Below are 19107 nucleotides of genomic sequence, written 5' to 3' on the forward strand. Positions count from 1 at the left end.
CTGGTAAATTATGCATCTCCGCCCTAATCTTGTTCTTTAAATTCTCAATATTATCCGGTCTGTCCTGGTAGACTCCTTCTTTCAAATATCCCCAAAGAAAATAATCCAGGGGTGATAAGTCGGAGGATCTTGGCGGCCATTCAACTGTACCCCGTCTACCAATCCAGCGATTTGGAAACATTTCATCTAAGTCTCTTCGAACATCAATACCAAAATGTGGGGGAGCGCCATCTTGTTGGAACCAAATTCTTTCATTCGGTATATCTGGATCAATTTCATGAGGGAAAATCACAGCTAGAGCAGGTATCAGGTCAAATGTTAGGAAATCCAGGTAGCGTGCGGCAGTAAGATTTTCTTCAAAAAAGAATGGGCCCAAGATTCTGTTGTTGATGATACCTGCCCATACATTAACTTTTTGTGGATGCTGCGTATGCGATTCGCATGTCCAGTGTGGATTTTCCTGGGACCAAAAGCGATAGTTGTGCCTGTTAACCACTCCATTTAAATAAAACGTAGCTTCATCCGAAAAAAGTACGTCTCGTTGAAAACCATTATTGTCGTCACACCGTCTCATCATTTCCTCACAAAATTGTAATCGCCTATCATAATCGTCTTCCAAAAGCTCTTGGACAAGACATACCTTATAGGGGTGGTATTTCTCTTGTTTCAGAAACTTTCGAATTGCAGTTCGAGAAGCATCGTGATTGCAGGCCAATGGAACAGTTGAAGTATGAGGATTTTCTAGTTCTAATGCAATGTCTAATTTCTTTTCTTCATTCAAAGCATGGAGGACATTTTCAGCATTTGCGACATTGAGTTTATTTTTGTACATTATCTATTTGTTTCAATTTCTAAATGAAAAAAAACTTGTTATTGAAAAAATTAAACTTGTTTATTTGGTATGGCTGGATTCGGTTTTCTATAAGCTTTTCAACGAGCCCCCTCATGCCTTATGTTTCCATTTGAAAAAAAATGTAGGGGTAGCTGGGGGTTAGGGTGTTGAAGAAAAATTAATTATTATATATCCGAAAGATGGGGAAAAATCAAAATCAGTTAGCGTGTTTCGGCGTTTTAAAAAAAATTAACTCATTCAAAAGATATGAATTTTATTCCATACTTCTGGCCATCCCTGTATTAACACGCTCCTAACGAATTTTTTTGCCTGGTTTTCTTACGGCGCGCCGACTGTACCGAATTCGAACGACGCCAATTATCACATGACACGATGAACGGGCAAGACATAAATAATTGCGAAAGCATTTAAAAATAAAGGACTTTTAATCGCTATTTACGCATTCCGAGAGTATAAATTACGATTCCAAAAATAAACTAGAGGAAAACACGGGCGGGGGGAATTTACCCGATCCGGCGTAGCGACCTGAGCACAGCACACACACGAACGGATCAACAGAGGTGCGCTACTGAAATAAAACAAGGTCAAGTTCTCGAGTTTAGCAAGGTCAGGCAGGCGGTCGCCTCGAGGCCGACTGTGGGTGCCATGGGCGTAGATTCGCGAAGTTCGTTTGTTTTAGCGATGTTTTTTTTTTCGTTCGGGCGGATCGTTACTCAATCGCAATTGCTTGTGGCGTAAGCGTATGACAATAATATTCCGTTGAGCCTATAGTTATCGACGTCTTGTAATAGAACAAAATACTGTAAAAATTAATATATAGACCAACTGACTGTCGTATGAAAGGTGTTCTCCATATTAATCATTTTAAAGCCAAGCCATTTTGTATCGTATAGTGTTCTTCTATTATTTATAATATATTTTAAAATAATCTCATTTCATACTTCGAGCATGTACTCCTAGAGTCAACCTTCAGTGCTGAGAAAGCGCGACTGGTGTGCGAGAGAGAAAGGAGAATAAAAGGACATGCTATCTCTCTCGCTTCGGGAGCTGATTGGTCGGGGCTTAGGTGCAGGACGGTCATTGGCATGGAGGGGAGCACGCACCGACCAATCCAGCTCGCGGAGCGAGCCAGATAGCATGTCCTTTTATTCTCCTTTCTCTCTCGCACACCAGTCGCGCTTTCTCAGCACTGATGGCGGCCTCTAGGAGTATATGCTCGAAGATTTCATATCTTTTTTAATGCTAAGTGTATACAGCGAGTCTCCGGATGGGGATATTTTTTCAACAACAATCAGAGGCAATTGTTGAAATAAAATAATTTTATTACTAACTGACAAGTTTGAAAGAAATTCATAGCCTACTACTGACTTTTTTATTATTTTCTAATAAACACAATTTTGTGTCAGTTAATACGGTTTTTCTTGAAAACCATAAAATTTTTTAAAATTAAATTAAATTCTTCTGTGAATTAATATTACTATTTTTCAATTCGGTCAATGAAAAAAAGTTCAGTTCAATTTTAGGGGTGAATCATCCCTAATGAACACCTTGTAGTACTTCAATTCACTTTAGATCATAGTCAAAGAAGACCAGTAGTAAACCTAAATCATGTACCAAATTTGGTTCTTCTACGGTAAAATGTTGAAGGGATATTAATTTTTTTCGAAATTTAAGGCACCACTTTGAGGGCTAATAACTCCTCAAGGGTGCAACTTTGTATATAGGTAAGTTTCGTTAAATTACAATATTTTGGACATCCCTACATGTTTCTGCCCTCTATCGGTTTTTATGCGGGATACCCTGTATTTAGATCTATGGGTGGGCAGTTAATAAAAATAAATATGTTGACTTTGACATTGATAATAATAATAATAATAATATCTCTACTCCTCATTATATAGCGGCATATTATTATTAAGCAGGCCGCATTTGCGCCCAGGAACGACTTATGTTGGTAGGCCCTAACCACCATTCAGTGCAGGAATGAGTCAAATGCCAACCGGTGTCAATCTCTCACATTGACCCTAGCCAACATTCTTCCACCTTACCATACCTGCACAGAGGGTGCCAATCCTCCGTACAAGTATAGCTAATCTACGGTCTACCGGCCGCGGGATTCGAAACCCGGGCAGATCGACACATCGATTTAAGTACTGACGCCTTAAACCGTGCGGCTATCGACCGATAAAGAAATATCCATGGTATATGGTGTGTAAGATAGTTAAAAATTGGTACACTTATGTCTTTCTATATCTTGGATTAATAAATTATTCTTTTATATCAGTACATAATTCCAATTTTTGTGATGGAAGAAAATGTAACAATTCGAAATCGATATAAAAGGCAAAAAATGCTTAAATTAGTTGCGGCAGATGAATCGTAGCAAAAAGGCAGTCTATATCTATTAATTAGGTACACAGATGGATAGAATCTTATCTTTGTAATTGTCATTAGCGAGTAGCTAATTGATTTAATGCAGAATTTGCGAAATCTAATATACTAGACATTAATAGTGGTATACCACAGGGTAGTGTTAAGGGACCAATTTTATTTGTTACATACATTAACGACTTATGTAATGTAGTTATAAAGTCGAACCAATGTGTCATAAATTATGCTGATAGTAATATACTTGCTGGAGCAGGGACTTCAGAATTGTTGGAGGAGAGTCATTTCATTTTTACTCCTACATTTTTTGCCTCCATCTGAAATGAATGATACTGAGTTCGATATATTGTGCTATTTAGTAATTTCTATTATAAACGTCAAATTAATTTATGGTGTCAGATTATTACTTTATTTTTTGCCCATTTTAAAATTTTAAAGTAACTAGTAATTGTGATTCAACCCAGTGATTGTAATGTGACTTTAAACACGTTAAAGTACCTAACAATTTTAATTATTGACTGGTTACTAAATAAGGCACCCCTCCATCGTCCCCTTCGGCTACGCCCCTGCGTCCAGGCTGTCGTGACGATACTCTTTCATAGCCCTTTATTTAAATATTCTGTGATTTTAGCAGTTTTTATAAACATGTTGTCGAGTTCGTAGTGACTGCTACATCATGCGGTTCAAGGGCACTCGAGTCGACAAACAGTCGCAAAAAAAACACAAAACTGCGACATAATAAATAAATGTAAATGAATGGTCAATGACGAAGAGCTAGACTTAGACGTCTTCAACTAGAACAACTAGCAAATTTTTGTTATTTTACTAGACGTAATATAAAAAATCATCGCTAATATCAGGCAAGTAGTAAAACCACTCCTATTAAGTAGGATACTATTCACTGAAACTTATTCATCATTTTTGCTACTAGGTAGTAGAAATAATGTTGTATGGAGAATGTAATACAATTACATTTGAAGTAAAACTGGTTTTATATTTAACAATTTTTTGTTCAATAAATTACTACAACTTGCTACACTTGCTATATTAAGTGTATCAATATTTTGGATAATTTATTGGCCAATTTCGAGCAATCAATTTTTAAAGTAAAATAAATCATTACAAAAGCAAACCACCAATGAAGATAAACTTCCCTAATATTTTATGGTAAAAACAGGTTTCAAAAATTCCATAATGTAAGTAAAACGTGCTATTGAATGTTACTAAACTTGCCACAACTTTTGTATTACATGGCCAATTAAATTCTGATAAATTATTTTGTAATATTTGTATATAATATGTATAAATTTTTAATGACAATGAAATTGGAATGATATAAACGAGTGTGGTTAAAATTGAATATCTAAAAGGATACATTTAAAACTAAACAGAAAAGTAGAAATATTTCTTTCTATGTTTTGGTGAATGCGCTGGGAATTAAAATTAGTAGAAGTAGTGTTTAAAAGGTATGCTTTTCTGTTTACATTATATAAATATGTATATATCTGATGAGCTTTTTATAACGAAAAAAAATTGTAACCTTTGAACATTCTAATGAAGATTTTATTAAACAAAACCAGGTGGAGTATTCTTATTAATACTAACTACTAAGACAATGAACACATTATTATCACCGTTTTTAAATTTTTTAGATATCTCAATAAAGACATTCGTCTATAACAGATGTATATATTTATTTAAAAAATTAATACATATTGTTATGAAATACAATTTTGTCTAAATTTGTTGTGATATAATAATATTTCAAAGTTGTTGTGTAATATTTTTGCCAAAGTTGTGTTGTGTTCTTTGTTTTGTTTGTGTAAATATTTTTTTTATGCTGGTTAGCTGCTGATTAGGAAATATAAATCTTTCTTTGTCTCACCGTGGGTTCTATTAATTTTTATACACAAACAAGTACAATGCAACACTCCAAAAAAAAAATAGAGATTAAACTTTAATACAATCTTTATTCCAAAAATTTTATGGGTTGACTTAAAGCTTGCAACTTGTAACTCAAATTGTGAATACCTTCCTTAACAATAATAAAGAATATTGTTATCTTTTCTAAACTAATACAATTATATACAAGGATTGTTTTTATAATTCAAGAAAACATGGCTGTTCCTAATGATAAATTTGTTCGAGCTCATGGATTTTGTGAAGTTTTTAAAATATGATTATTTGGCTTGTATTTATTTTTATTCAGGTAAGTTCTATAGTTTATTCTGCATCCTTTTTCTAAGGTTTGATGCGATAGAAAAAGTATTATTTATAGGTTATAGCTATTTGTTTTGTTTATAGTGCACTTTATTTTTATTTTAGGTACCTGGTATTTGCTAGCTTGCATTTTTCCTTGTTGGAAACTGCGCAGATGTCGTTTATACCATTTATGGGTCCACTGGAAACCTCTCTTGACTGCTTACAACTGGTAACGAAAATTTTCTTTTTGATGGCAAATTTCTTTCTTGTGGTTTTGAGAACAAACAAACTTTTAACTTTTCTGGTAAGTTTAATTTTCTTACTTGACTATTTCTTTCTTGTACAAATTTAAATTTCTTGGAGCTGCCTCTACTCTGTATTCTCCAAAAACCCAAGCCGTAACCGATCAATAAACTTTTGTTTTTCTTCCTTTCTGGGTTTTTCTGGTACAAATTTTGCTTAAGGTTTCTTCACAGAATTTTGAGTCCTTGGATGTCCTTTTTTTTAACAACACTTCACTACACTCCTTATAACTAATACATTTTTTACAAATGTCCTTTTATTTTAACATACAATTCTATAACTAATTATTAAAATATTCCTTATTTTATGTTTTTTATAGATCATCTCCAGGTACTTGTAAAGTCAACTTTAGTTTTGACATTTGTGAAAATTATAATTTAATTTGACAATTGATAAAAAATTTCATACTATGATTTAAGTTCAATTGAGATATCTTCTAAGCAGTTACTCGTCTTCCCAGGATATGTATACCAGATTCATCTATAGATTTTGAGCTTTTATTTGATATACGTCACTCTATAGGTTTAAATTCTGTTTTCTCAATGTACTGAGTGATAACAAGTGTCAATGTCATGCATTCGTTTGAAAAATTTATTTTGTACTTGTGAATTAAATTAAAATTATCAATACTATTTTGTTGTTGCTATAATAATAGTTAATTTTTATATATGATCCAAAGTTCGGTCAGGTAATTTTTCATTCGTGATCCTTTGTGTACCTTCCAATTCGTTACAATATAATACAGCCATATTTGTTTCCCAAACAAATGGGAAGTTCCTAAATAAAATGTCTATTTTATTAAAACAGTATTTCGAGTAGATTTGTAGAAACCAACGTTTATTGATTACAGTCTCGAAAAAAAGTTGTCTACTCGCAACACCGTCGGTTCTAAGTGCATATGACATCATGCTAATGATTATAATGATTAATGATAAATTTAAATGTTATTTTGCGTTAATTTTGTTGTATTCATATTAAATTCCATGAAATGCTGGTTAACCGGCAATCAGCGGTGCATTGTTGTAGATTTCGCTACACAGTCTGTTTAAAACAAAGTAATGCACAAAAAATTGTTCTTTTTTACTAATATCATCAATTTACAAAACTATGTCTCGAAGTTATTAATTATTATGGATTGTGACATATTTATGTAAGTTAATAGTGACAGTAAAACCACTATCGATTTAACATATTAAATTATGTTAAATACGAGTCTACGATATGCATGCTCAGTAATGGCTGATGCTGTTCTACGGTAGCGGTTGCCCATTGAAAAGTATAGTAATACATACATATTTAAATTTAGGTCACAAATATATTTCCTGGAAGTGTTTGAAATTTTATAATTCATTTCTATCATATATATTACATGTATATGTAAATAATTATATCAATTCAAAAATAAATAATATACACAAATTTTTTCTCTAAAACATCGCTCGCTCGACGCTCGCTCACTCTTCGGTTTGGACAGGGATTTATACAGGATGTTTCCTATGTAGTCTAAAATATTTCTCTCCAAATTATTTTATACAAAAAGTTTATATTAACAAATTCAAAAAAATACAGGTGAAGTATCATTATTATTCTTCGTTTTTTAGGTTAGGTCTGCAGGAACATGTTATTTTTATGAAAATAGTGCAATAACGTTCCTATGCCCAATAAAAAATTTATTTTTACCAAACTTGTGTTGTTTAATTTTGTAACCTGAGGGGTTATTTCTTTACTTATCTATCTACCGCTACGACCTGTATCATAACGGAGTTAAGTGACAAAAGAGTTTACTATTAACTTCTCGAAAGGGAGTTTATAATTATCATTACTCTTTATTAATACGTGGGAACTTAGAAATGTTGTACGTTCAGAGAATAAATAACAGTAACAATACAAGGTAATCCAGTGGTTTGTTGTATGGGGTGACACTTAAGTTGGAAGAACAAAATAACGACACAACGGTCTCGAACATTATTAATTAATTTATTTACACGCGACAGCGTACCGAGATTCAGGGAATGCGAGATCCATAACAAAATTTGGAATGACTATCCATTATTAAATTAACCCGAGACTCTAAAACTAAGTAGACTGCTCAATGTGGAACTCAAGGAAAAACTGCCTGTTTTTCGGAGATCTCTCCTGAATTCGACACCTCGCTTCGACACGCCCATTTCTTGGGTCCAGAAGTTTCTGTTCTTATCTTATTGGCGGGCTCCCTGAATATCGGGACGCTTTGGCATAACTATGCAATGTTAATCGTAATCTAATTGACTGATTTTTAAAATTGTCTAAATAATTAAACTTACAAACAACCCTATTCCTTCCTCTTGCGACTCTGCATAGCAATACGGGACGGATTAATCAATCTTATTTAATCTGTTCTTATAGCTTGGAAAATCCGCCTAAAAACCAGTTATTTGATTTATTATTATTTTCCAATTATTATCAATTTAACAACTTATTTAAATATCTTGGAATTCCTACGTGTTCTTTTGAATGAATTTCGCGCGTTATTAGAAATATCGATTTTTCTCTTTATACTAGATGCTCAACACATGGCCCCGACAGTCTGAGTGAACTTGTTCAAAAATACTGTTAAATTTCATGAAGCCTTCTCCGAAGGTCGGCCTTATGGCGACGCCACCTACTTGAAAACCCTTAACCTTCTGATAAATTAGTGTTGACTGAAATATTTTACTTTTTGTCCCATCTGTTCCGAGAACTAATAAATAAATTACCACGCGTCTCGTTTTTTTAATTTTTGATGAAATAACATTTTTCTCCAGAACTAAGAAGCATTTCAATTGAATCTAAAATAACCCTTGAAAGAATACTTTCAAAATTACAAAAGTTTTTTAGAAATGCGATTTTATATTTGAAAGTATTAATGAAAATTTCAAAAAATCACAATCAGGATATATTAGAAAAAATCAATGGCGTAGAAATTTCGCATTTTTTATTGCTATGCTCCCTACCACTTTTAGCAAAGTGCAACATTTCTGCGCCAATGAATACTCTCTAAAAAAAAAAATTCAAGCGGACCGAAATTGTGAAGTTCCGCCACGTTTTAACCGAACGTCAGGATTAACAATAATTATGTCAGGCTAGTGAAAGTGGTCCCGCCACGCCGCTGATTTTCGCGACCGCCGAGAGGTTAGTCAGAGGTTAACCGTAAGAGAAACATGATCACGTAGGTCGCACCTGCCGACTCATCTCGCTGCAGGACTGTTCCCCTGCGGACGCCCCCCGCCACTCGCCGCCACACGCCGATATTCCGTAATAAATTCAAGGTCCGACCTTGAACGATAGCGCGCGTTTCGTTATTAACGAAAAAATCTCTTTATGTAATCATCGTCGATCATATCTTGATAGTTCGGTTTGCTCGGGGATTAATAGGCGGCCCGGCAATTGTCATCCAGGGCTTTGGGAAGGTCACGTTTAATCTTATCAGCGATACGTGGCTGCGAGAGGTGTCAAGTGGTTCTGACTTTTGCGTCGTACGAGTTCGAGTGGCGTAGGCGGAGGGGTTTCGCCGCGTTTGATACGTTGCTTTTTGCGAAAAAAAATTGCGCAAAGTTGTAAAATCGTGTACGAGGTGATCCAGACCTGATGGTTGGTCGCCATTACGGGAAAATAGAAATAGAGATTTCATTTCTCTCGACAACTTTTATTACAAAAGTTTTTCGATATATCTTCCCATTCAAAAGATATAAAATATGTAGGAAATACAATTCGATCAAGTCTGTTACCGATTATATATCATCATTGTCGTGTAGAACAAAATTCTTTCAATGTTTATGTTTATTATTGATACAAATCAATTCCAATCGGAATCATATTTACTTTTTCATTGAGTATTCTATTTATTAAATATGAGTGTTGCTTTCGCTGTATAGCAAAAAAAACGCTCTCTCAACGGTAAAAATAAACTATTTTTATTGAAAACTAAGCTTGTGGAAAAAGACGTGTTGACGGGGCGAGTGTTCGTTGGAGAGTCAGTCTTGGTGGTGTGGAGTCGTTCGCAGAAGTACCTGGTCCTTGGCGCCAATCTGTCGGGGTCGTCTTCCGGGAACTGTACTTAAAAATGGGTCACTTGCCAACATGCGTACCCACAAATGTAATAAAATTGCACTAAAACATTTAAAACATAACAGTAATGATTATACACTTTGAAAGTATCTTGTTTTCCACAACATTTTTTCTAAAACGTCAAAATTAGTGGACTTAGATACAAAACGTCAAAGAAAAATTTGTTTGATTATTTTTTTCTAATAACTTTATTGGGAGTATTTATAACGATTTTCTTTAAAATTTTGCACACTTATAGAGTGGTTACTGGTTTTTGTATTCACACTCTTAATTTAACGCATATAATTCAATGCCAAAAAGCCCAAACTGTCTTTGGTCTTAGAACAGAAATTTGGATAACAGATAATTAGAGAGCAACAAACATTTTCCCTAAATACACCATACTAATAACACAGGTCAACATTTAGTTTGAAAAAAAAAACACCGGACTCTACCTAGGTACCCAGGGGTTTTTGTGGTCGCTGATTCAGATGCCGAGGTCGTTGTCACGTCAGGTTCAATGTTATTTGAAGGTCAAACTAAAAAAAGATGGTTGAAAAAATCTGAAAAAATTCATACAAAGGTTTTTTAGGTCGTTGAATCTGAATCCGATGTCGGTTGACCTCTATCACCTCATCTTCAAGGTCGTTTGAAGGTTAAAGTAAGAATAGGGGGTGAAAAAAATTGAACACATTTTTTACGAATGCTCACCTGCCTTACTTTTGTCTGTTTATCTGCCTACCTTTTTACCTGCACACCTGTTTGTCTCCTTGTTAGTCTGTATTTATCGTCCGCCTGTCCTCTTTATTCATCTACCTGACATCCTGCTTTTCTACCTGCCTTTCTGTCGATAATTTTGTCTATCTTCCTGTCTGACTAAATGCCTTTTTTTTTCATTTTTTTTCATTCTCATCTAGATTGATTCCCAGAAAATCTGGGAGCTTTTAGTGAAGAACAAGGAGAAAGAATGCACCAGGACTTGAATTTGTTTGAAGACATTAAGGTGTTTGGGGGAAGAATATGGAGCAGACTATTACTGGAATCTCAAGAGAGACGCAATAAAGCACATAAAAACAAAAGCGATTCGAAGATCATTACAGGAACAACGTAAGGGTTCTCGCCCGAATTTCGATTAATACAGTTATGCAGAGAGAAGCGAATTGATTTTTTGAAGACTTTCAAAGGTTTTTTTTGATTTAGCTTTCGTACAATCACGCAAAACCGAGGGAGGACGGTAGGCAGAAAGGTAAGAAGTCAAACTGACAAGGAAGCAGACAGACTGTCAGTTGACATTCCCCTGGGTACCTAGGTATAGTCGGGTGTTTTTTTTTTAAATTAAATGTTGACCTGTGTTATTATCGTCTTATCTAATTTTTAATGTAATTGAATTGAATTGAATTTTTTTCATTGGGGGCAAAATATCCAATAAATAAAGAAAATAAACTTTTATATAGACATGGTACGACATTCTGCCATTTATTTCGCAAATGGTGCATCTTAAAAACGTACAACAAGGCTTTGCAAAATTTTTAATGATCTACGATAATACTGAGGTTAATTTGAAAAATCTTGGAGGAAAAATATACTAATTCTACTCCCGAAACTACGTTCCTGTATGTAAAAAACTATGGCGTATAGGCGAACAATCAAAACTAAATCAATATACCATTTTTTTTTTTTTGTAATTTACAAGTATTTCACAGACATATTTTTATAGAGGCTTATTTTTTCACAATCTTTATATCTGTTAAATGCTCATTAAGCGAATTAAAACATTAATCAAAATGCACTTAGCTCAACTTAGCGAGATCTCTTTGAAACTCAATGTATTAAGAATTAACCGTACTTACTTTTTCATTAACCCATACGAAGTCGTGAGAGCTGAAACCGTAATTATGAATCGAATAGTTCAAGCTTGTTATTATCTAAAATGCCAAAGACCTTTGTTGCCATTAAAATTTTCCTTGAATCGGAATTGATTTAACTTTCAAAGCAGTTGACTTTCATTGAAAAATGAACGTCTCAGTAGAGGAAATCAACATGGCCAAACGGACAACTGCCTTTGTATATGGTTACTTAAAATACATGTAATGAAGAATATAGGTACAGGTATTTTTAGAAAAATATTTTTCCCTAAAAAAACTAAAAATGTTGTATTCGTAGGTAGATACCAAACATGCGAAGTCTGTTCAGAAAATAGAAAACAGATCTTGAATAATAAAGAAGTATCACTTTGACATTAGATCGAGACTGACTGAAGTTTGGGGCGTGGAGATTCTTTGCCAATTCAATGTGATGGCTAAATTTTTGTCTCAATGTCTGAGCCGTAAACCCTGCTTTCATCACACGTTATGATCCTTTGAATGAATGTTTCATCGTCATTGGATTGTTCAAGGAGTTGCCGACAAAAGTCCAGAAAATCACACATTTCAAAAATCGTCACTAACACACTGAAATAACAATATTACGAAAACTAAATGACAATCCAAAAGAACATATGGTTATAGAGAAGGTTACACGCCATGCAATGCTGCCAACCGCATATCACTAAATATTTCCATTAGCGAATAATTAAAAAGTTCGATTATTTTCTAAACAGGCCTCGTACTATAATTAAAAAATTTTAAATAAAACATTTCACGTCAACAGTTTTTTTTTTCATTGAGAAGTTATTCTGTTTAAAAAGAGGTCGTAGCTACTAATTTTATCTTGTCCTGTGGTGATAGTTTTGAATAAGTTAGGATATAACTAGTTACTATGTTTATTTTCAAACAACCTTTCAAATCGGATCGTGGAAAATAAATGTTTTCGTGTGTGCGATACTCAAAAAAATATATTTTGGCAAAGTCCCTCGGTTAACATTGTAACCTCGACCTTCGTTATCTAAAAATGTTTCATAAAACCGAAAATACTATTCTGTCATATGTTACGACGATATTTTAGGAAAAACATCTTAAATTGAAGGGTATTAGAAAGAGAGTATTGAGAATATTTTTATTGCCAAACATAAATAAATAATGTTTTATTACTTATACAGGGTGTTCCACCTGTAACTGTAAAATTTATAAAAAAATGGTTTTAATAAAAGTTGTCTGGAATCATATGGGCCATGTAAGGAAAATATTTTTAGCTTTACAGAGTGTTCCATTTCGCGTGGCTGCTACATAACTTTGTTATTTTAAATGGAACACTCTGTATATTATTGCGTTTTTTAATTCCTTGGTAATATTAGGTAGCTTATTAAATGTATATGGTGTTTAAAACTTTCCGTTTTCGAAATGTTAAGTTGTTTTTGAAAAAAAAAATCACAATTTCAGCTCTCTAAATGAGGCTAGATAGCGTCTAAACCGTAAAAGTTAGAAACCTGCAGTTTTCATAGTTCGTTTTTACATAAATTACTCTATCTTGTCATCTGTGAGCAAAACGTGTTATTCAGACTCGGAAATACTGAGACATACATTTAATAATCTTACCTATGAGTTGAAAAACTTTTTTATCAAATGGAATGACCCATATTAGTCGTCATGGGTGAATGCCATTTAAAATAACAAAGTTATGTAGCACCCACGCGAAATTGAATATTTTCTGTACATGACCCACATGATTCCAGGCAACTTTTATGAAGACCATTTTTTTTATAAATTTTACAGTTGCAGAGGTACAGAAGAATTCCCCTGTATGTAGGTACATTGTTAAAGAGAATAAAATATTTCAAATAATAGATTAGATACTTTATTCGAGTCCTAGTATTTGGTAGGAATATTTTATTATTACCAGAGCCAGAATAACACAAGTGTTGTAAAAGTTTACCACTTGCTCTTACGTAAAACTACCCACATCGACCATTGTCACCTTTTTAAAACCGTTCAGGGTTATTTTAGGAATATTAACAAACTTTCTTTGCCAATTCCCAAGTTTATAATAAAAACATATTTATTACCACGTAGGTATATGATTTATATGATAAATTTATGACTTAGTGGCCTTCGCTACACAAATAACGTAGTTCAAATTACTTTATTTTAAAAAGTCTAAAGTCTAAAGGTATCTCATGAAATACTGTAAAAAAATCCACCATTATTTTTTAAAACATGTTATATCAAAAAAGGATTTATAAAATTATTACTTCAGTTTTCTCCAATAAATAGGAAAATCTGAGCTCTTCATTTTAGTATTTTCTCTGCAGTTTCAATATTACAGGTCAAATTACAAATTTTCTTTCTTCTTCTTCTTCTTCTTCTTTCTTTCTTTTTTCTTTTTTTTCAACAAAAAGTAATTTGAGTGTCAAACGAAGTACATTTTACAGAAAATTTGCTTTAAAATGGGGGAAAGTCTGTTATTTGTGCATTAATTCATATTGTAGACAAACTGTGTAATAAAATCTATAAAAATGTAATGCTGGTTGCCTATTTGCTATAGAGCCCTCTTAGGTTGATATTATTTTCATCGAACATGTCGAAGTATAATAAAATCAAAGGCGGCTCTTGACTTTCATACCAGGGAGGGTCAAAAAATTTAGGTACAAAGTATTGAAAGAAAAAATCAAATATAATTGGGTAGTTTTATTTTAAGTACTATTGAAATAGAGGGAAAATCTGCTCAACATTATTTTTTATAGTGAAAGTCCATTCTTCTGCTTTTGTCCCAAATAACCTTTTCAATTACTTTTTATTAAAGCTTGGTATTTCTCGCACCACTGATTTTTCCATAGATAGCATTGCAAGTGCTGGTAGTCTGTCTTTCCAATCTAATTTAAATTTTTACAGTCTTTTAAAAAACACAAAAAACAATATGTAGGCAATATGCGCTACTCCCACTCCGTCTTTCACTGATGCGCGACGGTAACCATGACTACCGCTGTAAACACTTTACAGATTTAGAGGCGAGCTACGAGGAGCTCACGTATTCAGCGTTTTTTCCTTTTTAATGTGTTTCATAAGGCTAATCTATTTAATTATATAGATAACATTACAAACTAAATTTTAAATTAAATTTTTTTACTATGAAAATTTCTAGGGGGGCGGGCGGTGCCCTAGAGCCCTCCCCCCCCACACTGGCCGCCACTGAATATAATTTATTTACAACATCTTGCTAATTTCGAGTTTTTATCATTTTAAATATTTATTGCAATGAAATACCTGAAAATATTTTCCATTTTCATTGTTTTCAGTTATAAACAATTAAGAAACAAATTATCTTGTAACAAAATATAAACAGAACAGTTCGGAATTATTACAATATTGTTATAAAGAACTTTGACTCCGTTCACCGATTAACTTCTCTGCATAGACAGTTTATAAAATCAATCATTGTTAAATAACAAAGAGTGTCCTTAAGAAACCTCACGATGGAATGTCTAGGTTATGGAATCTAATATAAATCAGTTATTTCTCTTATAGAAAGTGAGCTAACCTGTTGCGGCTAATAAATAATTAAAATTGTACACATACAGGGTGGCTGCTTAGAAAAAAGTTTTTAGGACCGTCACTGAATATTTTTCGAAAATAATAGGAATACGTTAATGTAATAACTAAATGAATGACCGCTCTCTAATACATAATATACTGACCTTGTGTCTATGGAAACTTGTAACCATCTATTTAATTCCTACCAATAAAGTGTTAAAATATTGGTATCAGAGATTATTACAGATTTTGAGCAAAAAGAATATTTATGTTCTCAGTTTCTTTATCCTGCATATTCATACCTCAGTAATAGGCAACAATATGCTATCCACCATAATATTATATCAACGTGTCTCGGTATTACTGCAGGAGTACCACAAGGGTCAGTTCTTGGCCCGGTTCTTTTCCTAATTTATGCCAACGATTGATCATGTAGTAATAATTCAGTTTTAACTATTTGCCGTTGGCACGAACCTCACTGAACTAATAACGCGGAACTGGCTTTTTCCGAGCAATTAAATTTAAATTCTAGGCAGAAATATCATATGCCGTTTTGATATGGGCTGCAGATGTGGCTGCTCTATAAGGAAGAGCAGTAAGAATAATAAACCAGACTTAGGTACATGAAGATGAAAATTAATTAAACTCGGAATATTAATTTTGCTTTGTCTATTAGTTCTACAACTTATGTTACACAAAGGAGCAATATCTATGAGAAATAAGATTAATAACTATAACTTTACCAGAAGTTATACTTTGAAAAAATTCTTGTTTGAAACACGAAAGCTAGAAATGGTAGTTATTATTGGGATAGTAAATTTTATAATGCATTACTCAAAAAAATTTAAAGATTGCCAAAGTTTTAAATGCAGGATACATTTTTGTTTTCGTCATCAACAAATTCATTATATCGACTTAGTGGGTAATTTATTATTATTTTATTATTTTTAATCTTATTTTAACTATGTATTTTTGTTTGTTTTATGGTTGTTTTATGTTTATATTTAATAATTATTTTCAATGATTTATTTCTCACTTGTATTGTTCTATTCAATTTGTCTTTTATAAATACATACTCCCACTTAATGTATATTTTGACGCCAATAAAGAAACTAAACGATTTCGCAAAAATTTGCGATTTTGCAAAAATATATTAGCATTCGTTCCTTCGTTAATTAAAACTTGTTGCATTTTAAGGTTGACGTAAAATACTACAATTAGGACTATTCAGACATTTTGGTTCCATAATGTTCTGCAGAGCAACTTCAAAAGTTATACAAAACTTAATACAGTCAATGACTTAAGTATATCAGTCTTAAAACTTAATACAAACAAACACAGTACAGTAAACTTAATACAGTCAATAAATGGAACAAAGTTGAGTTATTTTTGAGGTACTGACATTGCCATATAATGAGAGTCGCATTTGGTTAATGAGTTTTACTGTCTTCATGTCTTTATCTTTCCACTTAGATCCCTTAGTCAGGTTTTTCTCCAGTCTTTATCGTCACAATCAACAACTAACAATACACACCTAAAACAAACCTAGTTGCTTCATAAATTTATCAATTAAATTGACATATGTTTTTCCTCGATTTTGTCCAGCAACTTCAATACTTGAATAAGGCAGAGGACGATCATGCACCTTTACTGCTAACTGTTCATGAAAATGAGTTTATTTTCACTCAATTGAAATCTCAGTTTTATTTAAATTAACTAATTAAATCCAAACTGGTGGGAAACACAAGAAACAACAGATCATAACGATTTTTTAAGCGGACGAAGATACTAAACTTTCGAGCTGCTTAAGATGCAGCTATTTGGCGAGCTTCGGCTTGTTCACGATCACAAGAGAAGAAGCTATTAAAATAATAGAAATAATTTTATATTCATTGTTTCTGTTATATTTCTGTTTTTTTTGGGGCAAAAAAGAAAACGAACTTTTAAAATTGTTTTATCCATTAAAAATCATCAGATATTCACCAAAGGGTTTACAACCAAATAATTTGCAAAACAAACAGTTTAATTACAATAGTTTTGGAGGGAAGTAACGGTCATCACAAACCGAGATTTTTCCTCATTCTTGCCGTCTATTCTAAACCACGCATTCAGTGTCACCAACTGGGTCGCTTTTCCGTGATTCCCACGACCATCGCACGCCTATTCTTCCGCGTAACCCTGAAACTAGACGAAATCGTTAATAATCGCGGCCTTCGGTTCCGACTCCCAAATATTTTCTCCAAATCACAAACTGCTTCCATGGATAAGGTAAACAAAAAACACTTATCGCGCCAATATATTTAGAGCGAACCTTGTACAGTCTGGTTGAACATTCGCTATTAATAAATAAGGGGCCGTGACGTCGACCTTGGCATTAGCATTCAGATTTGTTCTCTCGCTCTCCGCCGCTTCCTGGTTGGAGTGGAATCTGACTTGCAGAAGCGTTTTACCGTTAATTTGCTTTTATTAAGTAAGCCGCCCCGGCGTTGCCCGGAAAATATGATTTACTTGTTTAAATTCAGCGAGTTCCGACCTCGTTTCTTGAAGGATTTTAGGGAAATTGTTCCCTGTGCACATAAATTCGTCGTCTTTGAATTTTAAGATAGTCCAGGAAGCCCGGAGACAAGGCTGTATTTTTTTTTCTCACTCTCTCGCCTTTCCGCATGCTTATTCAATTTCAGTAAGTTTTTTTTTAATTATATCTACGTTTATACATTAATCTTTAATTATACGGTTGTTAAGGACTCCTTTGTAATTATTATTTAAATACACACACCTAAAATATTGCTTATTTAGAAATATTACACCGAGAGAACAGTTTATTTATCATAATAAAACGCAGATATTCAGCGCGTAAAATCGAAATTTTACCTATCTTTCGAATCCAACCGCCGAAATTGTCCACAGTCACAAACCGTTCTAAACACCCCAAGCCGAAGCAGACGACATCTGACCGATGTTGCTGAGAGACACCGCGGGACGAAAAAATTTCATCCCAGTTTCGAATTTTTCCGCCAGGCATGCTACAGGATTCTAGCTGGGACTCCACACCGAGTTGTCCCATGTACATCTAGAATTACAGATTCCATGACGAGGAAGTCAAGATTTATGTATCGAAGAGACCAGGTATCAAAATCTAAACCGAACAGCAGTCCTCGAGAATTTGCGGAACCACCCCTAAGTGTGGTCGGACGTCGACTCTAAGTATACAGTTTTGTAACCAGGACGGGAGTCTCTGGTCAGTGTAAGTTTACGACTCGGATTCAAGCGTGTTCATTGCATTTCAATACTTTGAAGTGGTCTTTGCTTATTTACAGGTAACTAAGTAAGTAATTTGTGGTTTTAAATAATAAAATAATTTGGCATAGGCTAATGTTACAACTGTTCAAAATTTTGTCTTCCGACGTGTAAATACATTTGGGTTCGTCTTATTCAGTTTCTACGAACTACCACAAATGCTGTCTGGTTTCACCATAACACAAATGCTTCATCATAATACAAATGTTTTCTTCCTTCGCCATAAATTAAAACGATATCCATCAACTCCGAGTTGTTATACACGCAAGCCATTTTTGACACTAACTACTAAAAAACTATTGTAAACACTATAGTAACGACGACTGTAAAATCGGATTTCAGTATTCGGAGTCGCTGAGGCCAAGTGGCTCTCCACGCGTATTACGAATGACGCTAGAGACTACAGTTGTCCAGATATATAATGGTTGAAAGTACTACAACTACAATAATTTTTTTCTCGGAAACTATAAGGATTTTACAAAAAAATCGACCTCTCTAGACCTAGACCAGCCATCTAGCGTCCAATCCGATCAGTACTTACTGTGGTGAAGATCCTAAGGAATAGAGCCAAATTTCAAAAGCAGTTCTAAAAGA

The 19107-nt window shown here is 33.6% G+C and overlaps 1 protein-coding gene across 1 annotated transcript in view; it reads right to left on the reverse strand.

The window, feature by feature from the left end:
- The window catches only part of LOC108904050 (activating signal cointegrator 1 complex subunit 3), a 100575-nt gene extending 83262 nt beyond the window's left edge, over positions 1-17313 (reverse strand). The window contains exon 1 of the mRNA XM_018706429.2: positions 17247-17313. Within this exon, the coding sequence (XP_018561945.1) occupies positions 17247-17274 (28 nt within the window). The 5' untranslated portion in view covers positions 17275-17313. The remainder of the gene's footprint in view (positions 1-17246) is intronic.
- Between the last annotated feature and the right edge of the window lie 1794 nt (positions 17314-19107).

This window comes from Anoplophora glabripennis, unplaced genomic scaffold (assembly GCF_000390285.2).
Source record: "Anoplophora glabripennis isolate ALB-LARVAE unplaced genomic scaffold, Agla_2.0 scaffold14, whole genome shotgun sequence".
Classification (NCBI taxonomy): Eukaryota; Metazoa; Arthropoda; class Insecta; order Coleoptera; family Cerambycidae; genus Anoplophora; species Anoplophora glabripennis.